Source organism: Euleptes europaea, chromosome 1, assembly GCF_029931775.1.
Source record: "Euleptes europaea isolate rEulEur1 chromosome 1, rEulEur1.hap1, whole genome shotgun sequence".
NCBI lineage: Eukaryota > Metazoa > Chordata > Lepidosauria > Squamata > Sphaerodactylidae > Euleptes > Euleptes europaea.
Genome location: NC_079312.1, coordinates 100,500,329 through 100,518,866, shown reverse-complemented (window position 1 = coordinate 100,518,866; position 18,538 = coordinate 100,500,329). Strand labels below are relative to the sequence as shown.

General features: G+C 44.8%; 1 protein-coding gene across 1 annotated transcript in view; it reads left to right on the top strand.

Annotated features, from left to right (window-relative positions):
• The first annotated feature begins 210 nt into the window (after nucleotides 1-210).
• The window catches only part of DPYSL3 (dihydropyrimidinase like 3), a 52,445-nt gene continuing 34,117 nt past the window's right edge, over nucleotides 211-18,538 (top strand). Inside the window, exon 1 of the mRNA XM_056852124.1 lies at nucleotides 211-582. Within this exon, the coding sequence (XP_056708102.1) occupies nucleotides 541-582 (42 nt within the window). The 5' untranslated portion in view covers nucleotides 211-540. The remainder of the gene's footprint in view (nucleotides 583-18,538) is intronic.

Genomic DNA, 18,538 nt, shown 5'->3' with positions numbered 1-18,538 from the left:
CTCTGAATGTTTCATTGCTTTGTCTGTGCTTAGTGTGGTTCAGTTTCTTCAATAGCAGACATCACTAAGGAAAGAGCTTCTGAGGCTCCTTAGTGCCCCAGTGGAAAAGCTGAGAGCTGGAATTTTTTACGCTATTACCCTCTAGTGGCCGTTATGTCTTATTGCAGTGACAGCCCCATAAAGTGGGTGAGGCAGATGAAGCAAGCAGAGAGAGAAATCAATACACAGAGAGAAAGCGAGACTGGGAAGAAGGAGAAGGGAGGAGTCGCCTCATCAGCCATTCTTGTCTTACAGGGTCCCAGCTGTCATTGGTAAAAAAGAGGAGGGAGGGACAGGATTTACTATTGTGTGGAACTGAAGGGAGGGGGGAAGACAGAAGGGGGAGAGAGAGAAAGAGAGGGAGGAAAAGGAGTGGAAGAACGGGAGGAAAGAAGGAAGCTCCATTTGTTCCACCTGATCTTGAGCTGTTTTACAATCTGGTGCTGCTTCCACATTGGAGGGTAGAAACCGGCTTTGCCCCTACAGCAACTGCCGCACATCATGTCTGGTTACCAAGGAAAGAAGAACATCCCCCGGATAACGGTGAGTGGCTTAACCTCTTCTCCAAACCCCCCTCCCCTGTCCCCTTATTTATTCAATTTATGTGAGGCATTTTTAACCTTTCTTCCCCCACCCCCCACTTTGTCCTCTTCGCTTGTTTTGTAACGATTTACTGCACCTCCTCTCCATGTCACTCTGTTTTGCAAGGAGCCAGTGCGGATTCGCCTCAGAGATTTTGGGGTGTGTGCGTATGTATACAGGCAGGAAATAGCTGAAAGGGAGGGGTGCGTGCAGAGGTGACCTCGAGAGAGAAATCTTGGACTTTTGTAACTGGTACAATTGACTGGTGTCTGGATCTTTAGTCGCTGTTGGCTTGCATTTGCAGTGGCAGTGATATTAGTCTCTGCAATCTTCATTGCTCAAACTGTTGTGATGGGCTCCTATCCTCTCCTTCCGCTGGGGTAGTGGCTGCTGGTCTGTGTCTGTTGGGTACATTGAGAATTCAGTGACATACTTTTTTTACAAACCTGTGTGGTGGGAACGGTGACCCTCCTTGACCAGTTTCAGTTTGAACAATTTTTGCCATGCTTTGGACAGTCTCTTGTCATTTTGGGAGGAGTTGATCTCACCACAACTGGCTGTTAAACTAGACAGTTTGAAAACTGTTATTAGTCTTCCCTTCCTTATTTTTAAAAGCAGGGACACTAGCATGCCCACATTGCCTGCTGCATAGTTTTGTTTGCTGCATATTTTGGGTGCGTCATCTGTTTTGACTGGCACGGGGATAAAAGCTCTTCTATAAAAATGGAAACTCAGGCTTACAAACCAGTTAAGGGATTTTTTTTAATATGAGGGGGAAAGTGGCTGATGGAGAACACAGGAAGAATGCTGTGAAAAAAATAGCAGCGTGTTCATGCTGCTGCTTCTTGTGTGCCCTGCAGATGCTTTTTCCCCAGTAGCTTCATACTCCACCCTGATTTATTGTTGATGCAATGAAACGCTCTTCAGTGAAGGTACCCCCTTGCTCTTCAGTAAGCCTGGGGTTTATTGTTGCTGGCTTCAGATGCGAGGAGTGCAGCTGTGCTTTGTTTCCAATGCATTTTAATGAAACCTTTTGTGGGATAGGGTATGCATTGGGGAAATGGGTGGCTACTCCATCTTTGAGGCAAACAAAGGAAGCACAACCAGACACAGGCGGGGGTGGGGGGTAGGAGAGAAGCTTGGCAGATATCCTGTGTTCTAAGTGTTCTAAATATATGTGTTTAGAGGTTTCTGCAAAATAGCATCTTTCTTTGTTACCTTTATTTTTTGCAAAATAAAAATAAAAAATGGATAGGATTTTTTGGGGGTATTTCTTTTGTTAGCTCATCATAGAGGTTTCTTGGATTTAAAACATTTTGATCAGAATGATACTGGTGAACATTTGTCTTGTGTGAGATGCTGTTTCCTACCTGTATGCTTAAATAAGGGAGTTAACCTTATCCAGAGATGCCAGTTTGTATGCTGTTTTCCCTCAGGGAGAAACAGCACTCTTCTTGAATCCTGATTGGATCAGATGTCTTTCTTTTAAGGCATAATACATGGAGGATCCTAGTTCAGAAGCTTGGGACTAATGCTAGGAATGAGACAAACATTGCATATTCAGCTTTGAGAAGAACTACTTTTGAATAACTACTGAATCATTTGGCTTGTTTCCTAGCATTAAAGGCAGTTGGAAATTAAGTTTTTAAATATTTAATCACGTTCTTATTTGCTTTCAATGAAAAGAGGCAAGTATGAATCTAGCACAAAACACTGGAGGCAGTTAAATGAAAGTAGTGCGTTACTTTTTTTCCCTGTGGGTCTGCAAGGTGTGACCTACATTAGCTAAATCCCACGATACTGTTTTCTTTTGTGCTGTTGCACCTGATTGCAGTAGTTTTTCCTCTCCGAGGTTCTTTGCAGAGTGGCCACACCTAGTTGGTATTCAGCATATGCTGTGCTCTTGTTGAAATAGCAGGAAGTCCAGTAGCATTGGGGGTTATATTATGTTCACTGCTGTGCTGTGCCCTTTGCTTTGGGACATTAGGAAAACAGCAGATGTGAATATTGTGCCCTTCAGGGTTTGGCGTTGTTTTTAAATAATTATTACGGTTTTTTCCCCTTTCCAGCTAGTATGCACCCAATCTCAAACTATCATTTTAAGGGTCATTTTGAAGTTGGTATAGCTAGCAAACAGCTTGTAAAATCTGAATATACTTCCTGATATTGTCATACATACTATTCGGCATGTAGTGTCAATAATTGTCAATTGTGTACTATGTGTCTGTGTACCACAATAGAAAGGTTGCACTGTTGAAAAACATTATTTGCTTAATATGAATGGGGATGTTTTTCCTTTGCTGATATGGATGGTAGTCTCAGGGATTATATGTTAGAAATGCTAGGAGCCCCTGCTCTGCTTTTTAAGGAGATAGGCAGCCCATTCCTGAAAAGGGGGCGGGGTAGATCCGCAGCAGCCGGGAGTGGTTCAGCCGCTCTGCCTCCTCAGAGGCTTTCTGGCCTCCAAAAAGAAAATTCAAACAGTTTAAAATAAAATAAAATAAAATGCCCCAATTGCAGACAACAGGGCTTTGCCACCAAAACAGGTGGCCCAGAAACGCTGCAGCGTGAGGGGGCGTTCTTGGGGCAAAAGGGATTAGGAAGCTGCCTAAAGGCAGTTCCGCCTCCAGGAACGCCCAGGGAATGCCCCCCCATGCTGGGGCGGGCTTTCCCTTCTGAGAATTCCCTGACGGCGGGATTGTGCTGGCGGCAGTGGCCGGCACAGCTCCACGCCTCCCCGACGCCATCATGCTTGCCCCCGGGATGGCGTAAGTGACCCTTATCCTGGGTTAAAGGGCACTTGTGTTGGCAGAGTCATGCCGGCTCCTAAGGAGGTTCGCCCCCCCCCCAATTCAGGATTGTCACCTAAGAGCACAATCCTATGCTGAGTTACTCCATTCTAAACCCATTGAAATCAATGGGCTTAGACTGGAGTAATTCTCCCTAGTATTGCACTCTTAGTGCCCTGTGATTTGGAAAGCATGCCCAACAGGAAACGTCACCTTATTCCCTGTATGCACTTTTACATTACAAAAAGTAATTCTAGAATGTAGACTATTAGGCTTTTATATGCCTCCAACACTGGTTGCCGTGTGGCGAGTGCAGGCTATCCACAACAGTTTCCCCACATTTGGCAGGTAGGTAGGCTGGGGTGAGAGGGAACGTTACAGAAGGAACATGCTTGAGACTCTTTAAAAAATCACTCTAAGGAATAAGGCCAATAAGTAGCTATGTCAGTAACCCAAGTCCCCTTGACACAGATGGTAATAAATCCCACTGCTGGTAGTGAATTTTCATATAAAGATAGTGGTTTCCTTGCACAAATAGTGTCACGTGGTTCCATGTGTAGAGCTTTTGCTTGAAGCAAAGCATAACAGGTTATGTGATCATTAGGAACAGGATGAAATCTTGCAAGATGGTTGTGTTGTTTGCTTTGTTTTATTTAATAATAAATATATACATTTAAAAATAATAAATATGCCTCACGCTCAGTTAAAGAATCCCCCAAAGTGGTTTGCTTTTGCATTCTAAGCAGAAGGTCCCAAGTGCAATCCCTAGCATCCTCAGGTACAGATATGTAAGGCTTTATTTTTCCAAAGAAAAGTTTCCATTTCTAAAGATTATTTTATCAAGTTAATAGCAGTGAATGGAAGCTACTACTTACACAATATTAGGCAAGCTTGGCAGTTTCAGAGTTGTAATTTAATATTTTTCAGGTGATTATCCATAGGAATTGTGTGAGAGAATGCATATGTGTTTTATTAATTTTTCATTGGGGATGGGGGTGGGGATAAAGACCTAATATAATCCAAAATGTAAAAATCAAGTTATGAATTCACCTGATTGGCTGTGCAGGTAAGATCAAAACCAACGCTAAAATTCTGACCTGTCCTCTCACATGGTGGAAGGGATATCACAACCTCCAATCATATAGAGATCTATCAATTCTACAGAGAGTGATAGTGAAACTGAGCTGGCACAGTGATCTCAGTGGAAGAAAGTCAGGTCTACAACATATCCATGCACAGTTCTTTGGGTGTGCTAAAATTACTGTGTCAACAGTTTTCAGTGGCAGTGTTTTACCCCTTAAATTTAAACAATGTAAGGGAGGAACATGCAATATTGTCTTTAAATTTTTGTGAATAGCAGTCCAGTAACAGTAACTTCCACACTGGAAGCTTTGAATTTGTTTGATTATACCATGAAATATTTCAGCAGATATCTGTTGCTATTGGGGTATAAAATTTAAATGGAGGATTTTGGTGGCTAAAAGGTATCAAAACAAATACACTAAATCAGATTGTGCTCTGTGTAAGGTATTGGAAATTTTTCCAGAAAAAATTCTACTTCAGTTGTTTTTTCTTTTTACAAAACCCATGTCAGGCAGTTGGTGATGCAAAAGACCTCAACCTGATACTCTGGAGAGCCATTGCCAGTTAGAGTAGACAGTACTGACCCTGACAGACAAATGGTCTGACTTGGTGTAAGCAGTTTCATGTGTTGTGTGTCACCCTCACAAACACACACCATTTCCCCTCAAATCCCTGCAAATGTTCTCATTTGCCTTTGTTTTCATTACTGCTGCTTATGAGCAGCAAGAGCCAGTATGGTGTAGTGGTTAAGAATGCTGGACCAGTATCTGGCAGACCTGGGCTTGAATCCTTACTTGTGCCATGGAAGCTTGCTGGGTGACCTTGGGCCTGTCACACTCTCTTAGCCTAACCTACCTTATAGAGTTGTTGTGAGGATAAATTGGAGGAGAGGAGGAGGATGTAAGCCGCTTTGGGTCCCCATTGGGGAGAAAGATGGGGCGGAACGGAGTTAAATAAATAAATAAATAAATAATACTTCTGGTATGTTCTGTGAGTGCTTATTCAGGTTCTGTATTACTACCTCACCTATAAGCCTTTAGGCAGGTTGTCGTTGTGGGTTCTACACAATGATTTGCAAGTAACACAGTGTTGGCCATCGTTGCAGCTGAGCTTCCGATTGTGACGCTGTTGTGGCTACTTGAAGTTACAGTCTGGAGGTACCTAGACAAAGGCATGGGGCAAATAATATTTAGAAAGTTTAAAAAATAAGACTTGCAACATCAGATTTATTGTGTTAGGAATTAAAATAAAAGTTTATACTATATTTTTAAAACTTAAAGCATGTTACAGTTAAGTGGTTATTACTAGAGAGTTCCTGTGTCTTTGATACAGTGCCAGGAGAAAATCCTATTCTGTTCATGTTTAGAATATTTTCAGTCCATTCCTAAGGAGAGGTACTCCAGTCTAAGCCCATTGAAATGAATGGGCTTAGACTGGAGTAACTCTCCTTAGGAATGCAATGTTAGTGTTTCCTATTTTGAGTGTTAGTAGAAAGTTGTCTCCTGTCTTAAAAAAAAGAAAGAGAAAAAAGGTCAAAAAGTCAAGTGATTTGTTCAGGTACATCTGCATTCAACAATCTAGTTTTTAGTTTTCCTCTCATGTTGGTGTACACTGGGTACATCCCATTGTCACAATACATTCCTATGTGTAAGAATATGAGGTGAGGGAGTAGCCATAATATGTACACAGTTGGTTAACCAAATATAAAAGCACTCAAGATTTCATGCTTCTGGCAGCAGCCATGCTGCTAGAATAATAAGTGAAGTGGGCTTGAACCACTTGCCCCTTCAATTCCCAGTGATACTAGTATTTCGATTGAAAGGAATAGTCGTTAGACAGTCATAGGATCTGGGTGGCCTGTGTTCCGATTCCCAGTCTGCTTTGAAGCTCACTTGGTCCATTCATTTCTTGTCAGCCTAACTTACCTCACAGGGTTTTGTGAGTAAACAGAGAAGGACCTCTCCTCTAGTGGGATACAGATTGTGGTTGCATGACCTTTGCAAATTTCTTTCAGTAAGAGAAATGGGCTGTCTCCAACCAATCTTTAGCTGTGTCTGGTGGAATTGTAAAGAAACTGCTGTCTCTCTGAAGCTAGCCTATTCCTTTCTGCCCTGCATCATGAAGCAAATACCCAGTTGTTTTTGAACATCAGATGATGTGCTAAGTGCTGCCGAGGAGCAAGAATAGCTGTCTTTAAACAAGTTCAAATGGGAAGAAAAGTAGTAATGTGGGTGTGCTGGTTCCAAGATGTGTACTCTTATTTACAGTTATATCTCCCACTGAGGAGCTCGGAATAGCTTACATATGGTTTGCAGGCAGTGAGCCAGTTGGTAGTGCTCAGATCACTTTGTTTCAGCACTAGAACTCCATGTGACTTCCAACCATTTTCTGGGTTACTTTTTTGCATCGTACTGAGTGATTGTATGCAGTTGTACATATGCGTCATACTTCTGTCAAATGAAGAAATGGCTCTAATTATATATGTACATTTTTTATATGAAATAGTTTATTGGCTGTTCATCTGTTCTTTTGAAATGCATGTGTATTCCCAGAAATCGTACCTGTGTCTATTCCTATCCTTAAATATATATGTGGACATCATCATGTAGGAGATAAAGTAAGCCAACTATGGAGCCGTTCTGACAATTTTGTTGCATGGTCACTAGTTCAGGGGGCGGCAAACCGCGGCTCCCGAGCCGCATGCGGCTCTTTGGCCCATTGAGTGTGGCTCCCCGCCTCCCCACCCCCCTGTCCGTCGGCTGATGCGGCTCCTCCGCATCCCCACGCCCAGCCAGGCAGAGGTACCACACTCCCACCGGGCTCCAGTGCTCCCCAGGTGGGAGGAGCCAGCAGGCGAGCGGGAGGCGGCGCCCCCCTCCCCCGGCTTCCCCTCCTCTCTCTCTCTCTCTCTGGCGGGGAGGGATCAGAGGCGGTGGGGAGAGGCGGCGGCCGGCCGCCCAGGCTGCTGCTGCAAGTGGGGGGAGAGGCAGGCTCCGCCTCGTGCTGGGCCGTCTCGAGGCTGGCGGGGCTCCGCCTGCCCAGCTGTTAGGCGGGGTGCACCAGGCTGTTTCCCTGCCCCGCCTCCTGCTTCCCCGGCTGCCCGCGCCTCTTTCCTGGCCTGCTGTTCCGCTGGGAGCCCGCCCCCTCCCTCAGCTCCCCTCGTTGTCTGCGAGGAGTGGAAGAGTCGGCTGAGTCGTCGGTTTGTTGTCCCGCATCGGCCGGTAAGTCTGCCGACTCGGGACAAAATCCTCATCCCTGGCTGAGCGTGGGTGGACGTTTGGTGACCGGGGGGGGGGAGAGATAGCGGAGCCGGCTTCTTGGGAGGAACCGTGGCTTGGGGGTCGGCGCGGACAGGTGAGACCTTCGCCCTGCCAGTGAATGGGAGGTTTTGCCTTGGATTTGCCACTCATATGCACATTTTCCCCATCCAGATTCTCAAAACTCTGCATGGGGGGTTATTGCCCATTTATGAATGGGAGGTTTTGCCTTGGATTTGCCACTCAGATGCACAACTCAACAATAAGCCCCCCTGCAGAGTTTTGAGAATGCAGATGGGGAAAATGTACAGTGTTTGTCAGTCATTGTCATGATTTAATTTTATGGATACCTTACTTACTTTTTTCCCTCCTCAGAGGCCATGTCTACCCACTGGCTTTCTTGACGGTAGACCTGGACTGCGAGGAGGGAAAAAAGTCCCCCTTCAGAGGCCAGGTCTACCAATTGGCTTCTATGGGCCTCTGGAGGCCAGGTCTTCTGCCAAGAAAGCCAATGTGTAGACCTGGCCTCTCAATGGGACTCAGCCGGAGGCCAGGTCTACCAATAGGCTTTTATGGCGGTAGACCAGGCCTCCAGACGAGGACTCCGGACGGGGAGGGGGAAATGGCAGGGACTTATAATTTAATTTTTATCAATAAATAAGATCACTATTAAGTATGATATCAAGTTTTATTCAGTGTACCTACAGTTTAATTAAGACTTAAAACTTTAATTAAAGTTTATTAAGTTAATAAACAGTGTACCCACCTATATAGTTTAAGTTTAAGAAATTTGGCTCTCAAAAGAAATCTCAATCATTGTACTGTTGATATTTGGCTCTTTTGACTAATGAGTTTGCCAACCCCTGCACTAGTTAATCAGCACTGCCCAAGTTGCAGTTTCCCATAGATCTTTGCATATGGAGGAATGTCCTGAAAGGCTGTCTAGATCTTTCAAAAGTATTATGAGAAATGGATTTGAAGTAAGGTGTCACCAATATGTGGATAGTACCCCCATTTTTCTTTAACAGCTTAGGCAAGTGGCTCAGTGGAGGTTCTAAACAGGTACCTGGAGAAGGTAATAATGGCATGGATGAGAGGCAGTGAAGGAAGTTCAGTTCAGACAAGACTGAGATGCTACTGGTCATTGGCAAAACTGCTTGAGGATTGAGGAGAAACCTGTCCCAGAGGGGGTTGCTCTTCCTCTGAAGAAGCATATTTGTAACTTGGGGTACTGCTGGCTCTTGGACTATGGCCCTTCAGAACATCTCACTCTATGGCACGCCCCAGACAGGATGGCAGCAACTGGAACTCCGACCGTGGTTCCTTTAGAAGAGGCCCCAGATTTGGCAAGGGCTCCCAGTTCCAGAGTCAGGGAGCCGACAAAGTTGGCAGATTTGCCGACAAACAAAACAAACAATGACCTCAAGTCCGACCCGGTGGGGGGGAGACTTCAGGCCTTCACGCGCCCCTGGAAAGCGTCAAACTCCGACGCCTGGTTTTAAAGGTCATCCAAGAAGGCTACAATATAGAATTCCGAAGCATTCCTCCGGATCGCTTTCTTTTCTCTCCTACGTCTCAAACTCCAGAAACCGCGTTCGAACCCAGTCCGCAGTTCGTCATCTTTTGGAAATCCAAGCCATAGAACATGTACCTTGCACAGTGCAGCGCACGGGGGTCTACTCCGTCTTCTTCAGGGTACCAAAACGCAATGGAGACTGGCACGCCATCTTGGATTTGAAATTCCTGAACCGCTGTGTATTTTTAAAACGCTTCAGGATGGAAACGCTGAGATCCATCATCGAAGCCTTGAGACCACAGGCTTACCTGACATCCATAGACCTGACGGAGGCTTACGTGCACGTCTTGATACATCCATCGTCTGGCAAGTACCTCCACTTCACACAGGGTGAAAACCACTACCAGTTTTGGGCCCTCCCATTCGGCCTTTCCTCAGCTCCACGGACATTTACCAAGATCCTGGTCACCCTTGTTGCCCATCTAAGGGAAAAGAAAATACACATATTTCCCTACCTCGATGACATTCTGGTGAGCGCACCCTCCGAGTCTCTAGCGATACAGCACTCCCAGGTGGTTCTTCAAACTCTGTCTCATCACGGATTCCAGATAAACATGTCCAAGAGCAAAGTCCTCCCGGTCCAAACGATACACCATCTGGGGGCAATTATCGACACGTCACGGAGCATGGTTTTTCTTCCACCGGACAAGGTCAACAACATAACAGCCTTAGCAAAGAGCTCCAGGTTCTCGAAAACCATCGGACTTTCAATCCTGGCCAGACTCCAAGGTCTGATGGTCTTGTGCATTGGTATGGTTCCTTGGGCCTGCCTTCATATGCGAGATCTTCAATGGTTCCTCAAACCGTATCAGACTCAAATCACTCAAAAGAGGAACCCTCGCCTCATACTGACATTCCAGGTAAGACACAGCCTGGGATGGTGGACCAGGAAACTCAACCTATCCAGAGGCCTTACCTACATTCAAGGCCCCTCGACTCAGATCTTCACAGATGTGAGCCTGGAAGGTTGGGGAGCCACCCTTCACCAACACATCGCCCAGGGCAAGTGGTCGTCATCTGAAAGCCGACTTCACATCAACAGACTGGAGCTGAGGGCGATCCAAAGGGCTCTTGTCCATTTCCAACCAATGATCAAGAAGCAAAACATCCTGATCAGGACGGACAACGTATCAGCAAAAGGACCTCTCAGCAAACAAGGAGGTCTCGTTCCTCCTCCCTACACGCCAAAGCAGTGGTCATCTTAACTTGGGCAGAAAAACACCTTGCCTCACTGAGGGCGGAACACATCAAGGGCACCCTGAACACGCAGGCCGACTGGCTAAGCAGACAGCAGGTGGACAAAGGGGAGTGGACTCTCAACAAGAACATCTTACATCAGATCCAACAGAGGTTCGGCTTTCCGTCCGTAGACCTGTTCGCTTCCGACCAAAACCACCAGGTCACAAGGTACTTCTCCAGGTTTGCTCACCAGAGCAGAGGGAGTCGATGCCCTGGAGTCCCCATGGCCAAGGGGACTACTATATGCCTTTCCTCCGTTGCCAATCATCTGGAAAGTACTTTGGAAATTGAGGAGGGAAAAAGCCCATGTCATCCTGATTGCCTCTCATTGGCCTCGTCGTCCTTGGTTTCCAACGCTGAAAGAACTCTCCATTCAAGATCCATGGAAGCTTCCAGTGACCGAGGACCTGTTACACCAAGGCCCAGTACTTCATCCAGATCCGGCGTGGCCAAAACTGACCACCTGGAACTTGAGAGGCAACGGATGCTAGATCTGGGATACTCCACGGAAGTGGTTTCCACCATGTTAGAAGCAAGAAGAAGTTCCACCAAGCGTATCTATGGCTTCACATGGAAAGCATTTCTGAAATGGTGCAATAGAAAACATTTGGATCCACTTTCCACTACAACAGTTAGTCTCCTGAGCTTTCTTCAAGATGGTCTGGCTCAAAACCTCAAGTCATCAACCCTTCGACAATAGATGGCTGCCATCGCCACAATAATCCCTCATCTGGACTGATAGTCTACCACTAGACACCCTCACATCACGACCTTCTTGAAAGGGGTCTCCTACTTGTCTGCTCCTACAGTCCACAGGTTTCTGACCTGGCGTCTACACCTAGTTTTGAACGCTCTAACCAAGCCGCCGTTTGAGCCACTTAGAGAGGTCTCCCTAGCCCTTTTACGCATGAAAGCTCTCTTTTTAACGGCTGTAACTTCTGCAAGGAGAGTATCCGAGCTCGGGGCCCTCTCCTCCAGAGACAGCCTATGTGTTTTCCATTCGGACAAAATGGTGCTACGTCCCGACCCGACCTTCGTTCCAAAAGTCAACTCTAAATTTAATCAGCTACAAGAGCTTCATCTACCAACCTTTTGCCCTCACCCCACTCATCCAAAGGAGAAGAACTGGCACACCTTGGATGTCAAGAGGGCGCTGCGCATCTATTTGAATAGGACAAATCCATTCCGTCGGTCGGAATCTCTCTTCATATCTGTCTCTCCTAGTCGAGGACTATGAATGTCAAACACCTCCATCAGCAAATGCCTTCGGCAATTCATACAGCTCTGCTATCAACTTTCAGGTGTTCCCACACCACCAAAAATCATGGCTCATTCGGTTCGTAACGCCGCCACATCAGCAGCCTTCGACAAAAACGCCTCGGTAGAGGAGATCTGCAAGGCTGCAACATGGTCCAGCTTGTCCACCTTCATAAGACATTACAGAATTAACACCTACTCTTCAGCGGATGCGGCCTTCGGAAGAAGAGTTCTTCAACACGTAGCAACTGAGGTCTGACCCCACCCAAGTTCTGTTACAGCTTTTGAAGATCCCGCTGATCAGATGTCCTTGAAGCTCAGAGAGAGAACGGAGCCTTGGCTTACCTGTGAGGGCTCCTTCTTCTCTGAGCGAAGAGGACATCTAGCCCACCCAGGGTGAAGAGCCGCAACAACAGCAACACTACAAAAAAAAAAAGGGAAAAATCTTTGCCATTCCACAAGACATTTGTCCCTTCCTTAGTGTGTTTTCAATGTTTATGGTCGATATTGACTAATTTAATGTTCTATCTTCAGGTTTGTGAAGATGTTATCATTGATTGTTCTTTTACGCATGCTTATATTGATGTTTTTTCCTGTCTACAATTCTGCTTTGGAAGTCCTTGAACTGGAAGTTAGGGGGCAGTCCTAGCACAGGGACAGGAAGTAAAGGTCTGTGAATCCTGCCTCTCCCTGAGCATAGGAACAGAATAACCCGCTGATCAGATGTCCTCTTTGCTCAGAGAAGAAGGAGCCCTCACAGGTAAGCCAAGGCTCCGTTTCCAACCACCGTTAAGCAAAGTGCTTTCTAAAAAGAGCTACCCTGCCTTCCCTTCCAGTGCTGAACCTCTTTCCTTCCTAAAGACTTAACCTAGTGCTCCAAGCATTCATTTGACCACCTTTCAGATCCCCTGCTTTCAAAGCCTCCCTCATGTTTTTCACTCTAAGCAGGAACCAAACATTCAAAAACCAGATTGACTTTTGAGTCGACATGCAGGCAGATCCCTGCAGCCTGCCCTCTCCGGATTTCAGGGGAGGCTGGGCAGCGAGGATCTAAGTCAGATCCATGCTGCCTGGCCTCTTCAAAGTCTGGAGAGGGCAGGCGGTGTGGATCTGATTCGGAGAGGCCGGGCAGCGCGGATCTGAGTCAGATCCATGCCGCCTGCCCTCTCTGGATTTTCACCATGGGAACCTACCTACCTACCTGCTGGAGACATGAAGGTGGATGGGAAAGGTGAAACTATAAGGATGGGAGGGAGCTGGGGAAGATATTCCAAAATACAGAAAGATCCAAAATACAGAAAAGATCCAAAATATGCAGATACTGGTCATGCTGCATACCTATTCTCTCTAGTATCAGAGGAGCATGCCTATTATTTTGGGTGTGGTGGAACACAGGCAGAATGGTGCTGCTGCAGTCGTCTTGTTTGTGGCTTCCTAAAGGCACCTGGTTGGCCACTGTGTGAACAGACTGCTGGACTTGATGGGCCTTGGTCTGATCCAGCAGGGCCTTTCTTATGTTCTTACGGAACACTTCTGGTCCTAAACATTCTGGTTAAGGGATATTTAACCTGTAATAGAAAGACATATGGTTTTTGCAGTGGTTCTCAGAAGATATATGCAGAAAAGCCCAGGATCCACAATAGAAGTCCAGAAGAAAAACTTGGATTCTTGGTGTTCTTGCTGCAGATCTATGGCTGTGATGTTCTCACTGTAACATTTCCCTTAGACTACCAGTAGTTAATGATGCAGCCTAATGCTGGGTTGGCAGGAAGACATGGTTGGGTATGGGGAAGCACAAATGGGCTTTGGCAGGATGAACAGTATGTTTATTGTTACAGTCTGAGAGCTCTTGGTAAGCAAGTAAAAGCCTTTGCATTAGCCAGGCCCATTTCCTGATAAGTACTTCAGTTTCCTCTTTAGTTCCTCCTGTATCTGAATGCATCCTGAACCTTCTGTGCCAAAATAGACATGATGTCATTGCCCCCCTCTTTCCTACTAGTTAGCTAATGACAGAGTCAGTGCTGAACTTCCTCTTATTCTTCTGGCAAGTTTGTCTTGCACCAGGACCAGGCACAAAGGATTATATATGCACATCTTCTAAATTTGGATTTTTAAAATTCATGATCTTCCACATAGTATACAGATGAAACTGTTAGGGCATAGGCAGTAATCCACCAATGATCACTTTCCCCCATCTGCAGCAGAAACAGTTTAATTTTTTCCATTATAATTTTATGACAAGAGCAGACCAAAATAAATTTCCATGTGAAACTACTGTGCTTTTATGTTAAATTTGTATTATCAATTACTTCCATTTTTGAATCTTAGCTAGGAGAAGAGTGTCTTGATCATAATTAATTTGTATCTGTTAGAAAGGGAAGATTGGATATGAGAGAGGGGCAGAGATGCACTCAGTTCTCTCTTCCTTTCCCCTAATGTCCTTTGGGGTTGTCCATATGCAGGTAAAGGAAGGGGAAAAAGAGGGCTGTATCTTTATGTGTCGGGATTACATGTTTGCAGCAAGTGGACTGGGTCTTTTGTTTTTCACATCACTATAGGAATCCCAGAATACATGCTAAATAAATGACTTGTTACAGAGCCAGTAATAAAAATATAGGAGTAGCATCAGTGAATGTGTATTGGATTATTTGCACATACACACACATATACATCCAATTTTATTTCCTTTTTAATTAATTCTATGTACTGCTTTTCATTTTTTGATACTTTTAAACATTAAAAAAAAGATAAACATTGCAACTATGCCGCGGCAGCATCACTCTGGGACACCAGTGGGGCCTTCCGCCAGCATCCCACCAGCATAAAGGCCTGTGCCGGCATTCCGAGGGACGTCCCGACATCCCGGGGGGGCGTTCCCAGGGCGGGGCTGCCTGTAGGCAGCCTCCTGTCCCCTTTTGCGCTGGGTATGCTGGCAGGGAGAAGAGCAAGGCTCTTCTCAATGGGGCAAAAAGCCCCATTTAAAAAGAAAAAAGCTTGTAAAAGGCTTTTTTGTGTGCTTTCGGTGGGCAGGGAAAGGCTTAGGAGGCACTGCAGCACCTCCTCTCCGCCGTCTCTGCACGCCAAAAACTCAGGAATGGGCTGTTTGTCTTCCTTCTATTACTTTATCACCAAACTCTAAACTGAAGTTAATAATTTAGACTACCACTCATATTTTACCAGTCTCTTAAGCGCACAAAAAATTTCCTCATACAAATTCCAGAATCTGTTACTGTACATCCTGATAATCTTGGTGGTTGGTCCTATACAATGTACAATGCCAAAAAATTTAGCAACAGAGCAACCTGTTCAAGTCCACATATACTTATATGAAGAAATTTTGTTCACTGTCCATACATATCACACTTTGTTTAGCCACAGTCCCAAAAATGACACTGATTGGTCCTTCTGGTCCTGCGAGTGTTGTTCTAGCTGCAGTAACCAGCTGAAGTAATAGATTTTTTTTGAGGTAAATTCACACTAGTAGGCCAATCATTCAATAAATATTCGGTGAGCAGTTAAATTTACTTTGCAAGATAACTTCCATTTCATTATGCCCACTATTCCAGTACTTTCTGATGACTGGACAGGCCCACCATAAATAAAAAAAGAATCTTTTCATCTTTCCACACTTCCAACAAACGACACAACCCCCTGAATCTTTGGCTAATCTTGTAGGAGTCAAATACCAATGAAAAATACCATTTTCAGAATATTTTCTCTAATCCTAACGTTTATTGACAGCTTAAAAGGTAAAGGTCCCATATGCAAGCACTGGGTTATTCCTGACCCATGGGGTGATGTCACATCCCGACGTTTTCTAGGCAGACTTTGTTTACGGGGTGGCTTGCCAATGCCTTCTCCAGTCATCTTCCTTTATCCCCAGCAAACTGGGTACTCATTTTACCGACCTCGGAAGGATGGAAGGCTGAGTCAACCTGAAACCAACTTCATTCGGGATCGAACTCAGGTCGTGAGCAGAGCTTGGACTGCAGTACTGCAGCTTACCGCTCTGCGACACCTTACATACCTTTTAAAATACTTTCCCCCATTCCTTCAATGAGAAGGGCAGACCTAAATCAGTTTCCCACCTAATTTTACAGTTCTATCTTCTCCCCCTCCTCATGAGCTGCATACATTTTTGCCATCCCATTGGGATTACTGTGCCCACACAATATTTTCTCTGTACTGTTTAATGACCAAAATATATTCATGGAACCTAATAATGACTGCATGCCATGACTGAATTAAAGATACTGAAGGGGTGGAGTTGCTCTGATACTCTAAATCTCTCTTTCCTTTCAAATCGATAAATCTTACTAGCCCTGCTTGAGTCCACCAGTCTTCCCAGATTTTAACATATCCTGAAACTCTTTAACATATACCCAAGGTTTTAAAGAAAGCCAGTGTGGTATAGTGGTTAAGAGCAGCGGATGCTAATCTGGTGAACCGGGTTTGTTTCCCCATTCCTACACTTGAAGCCTGCTGGGTGACCTTGGACTAGTCACAGTTCTCTCTTCTTCCTCTTCTTCCTCCTCCTCCTCGTCTCTTGACACATCTATCTCGATTTTAAAATAACACCTCCCTAATTGGATTCAAGCTGAGTACCCAGCTTGCTGGGGGTAAAGTGTAGACGACTGGGGAAGGCACTGGCAAACCACTCCGTAAACATAAGTCTGCCTAGTAAACGTCGGGATGTGACGTCACCCCATGGGTCAGGAATGACCCGGTGCTTGCACAGGTGACTACCTTTACCTTTAATTGGATTCAAACCAGTGGCTCCTTGCCTCCCATTCTGCCAAATCCATCTACTCAGTGGTATTTGTACACCTTCTTGTTCCAGTGCCCAGGTCGAACTACTCCAGAACCAGCTAGCCACTGCTGCTAATAAGACAGCTTGATAATGCATTGTTATATCAGGTACTGACAAGCCACCCTTATCTGCTGAAACAAACATGATGTCCTTTAGGACTCTTGTCTTCTTGTCATACCAGATAAATTTATCCAGTGCTAACTGAATTTTCCTCAGTAACTCTTGTGGTGCATACAAATGAAGAGCCATAAATAAAAAAATTAACCTCTGAAAGAAAGTTCCACATTCTGAATTAATGGCTTCAAATTTTGCACTAGCATATTTTCTGTCTTCTCAGGGGGGGAAATTATGTTAAACAAGGTAGATGATGGAAAGGCTTTCTAAGTTGGTCACAAATTGCGTAGCTCCCTCCATGTAAAATAGAGGATGTAAACAAGCTCAGTTTCTTTGTAAACTGTAGGTTCAGAATGACCTTAGAAGATAGGAATAGCTGAAACAAGCTTTTCTAGGAAACTTGTTAAACTTTTATGTAGTCTTTATTCACACAGTAAATCTAAACTGACTGTTCTGCAACAGAAACACATTGGCTCCAATTACTGGGTGCTTCGAAGGAGGGGCTGCCCCATTCATACTAGCATTGGAACACATTCAGTGTATTACGTGATATTAAAGTGAAGGGGGAACTCTGGCTTACACAGAACTGTGGAGGCACATTAATGCCTCTCTTGATTTCTGACTTTGTCTCTTCTTTCTGTTAAAAAAACAACAACAAAAAAGTAGAAGAGAGTTCTCTCAAGATAGCAAAATAAATCACTGTTTTGTACATTTACTTGCATTTTTGAGAAAAGGGTGGGCAGAGGGAAGAGCAGAACTCAAAAGTCCTTTGGGTTTTAAATTGAGCGTTGGCTACCAATCTGTACTGACATGGTAATAATATACAGCAGCACCTTTCAGAAATAAACTTCAAAATGTTGACCCTCCCTTTCCAGTGTTCTCAGTCTGGGTATGTACATACTTCTGAGACTATAGGTACTACTCTAACAGTGCAATTGTATGCAGAGTTACTCCAGTCTAAGCCCACTGGAATCAGTTTTGCAAGTGCTTTGGGTAGAGACTGTGTTCTGTTTACTGTAGTGTATTGCATACTAAAAGAAATTCTAGTAGTGATTCTGAAAATCCTAGCGTTATTCAGAAGTATAAAGGCTTGTATTGCAGATCCGTACATCTGTGGGCTTAGTTATATTCCAGACTGTTGACCTGGGCTTTAAAAACAAGTACATTTGCATATAATACAGGTTTTTTTGTGTAGGAAGCAAACTGTGCACATAGTTTTGGCCACCAAGGACTGGAGATGTAAAATTCCCCAAAATTTTTTTAAAGCCATTGAGGTAAAAGTGGAGTAAATTATTTCTGTGGTCTAGCAATTCCAGTTTTTTTTAAAGGAGTCCAGAAAAGCCCCCCGGAGTGTGGTTGGCACCTGTATGGGCATGGCAGCTGCTGGGGCTGTAGAAAGGAAGATGGTGTTGATGCTTAGGCAAAAGTGCACACCATCCTGTTTGCACAGCATGCAAAGGCACTTTGACTGAAATCATTCCCAAAAAGATCACAGCAAACCAGGCTTGGGAAATCTTGCAGCAAAACAAGTGAAAATAGAAACAGGGTGAATGAAGGATGTGTCATGTGGCTGATCTTAGGTAAGGACTTGATGATAGTATGGGGGTAAGTGCAGATTTCATGGGTGAGTTTTCCTGGCCTCAGGGGCTTCAGGCACCCAAATTGGCCCAGGTTTTGTTACCTTCTCGTGTAAGTCATTCATCCTCCCCAGTTAAACCTGGGCTGGCCATCACAACACCAAGCCATTCCCCTGTAATGCTGAACTGTTCAGAGCTTATTGAACAAGATTGTG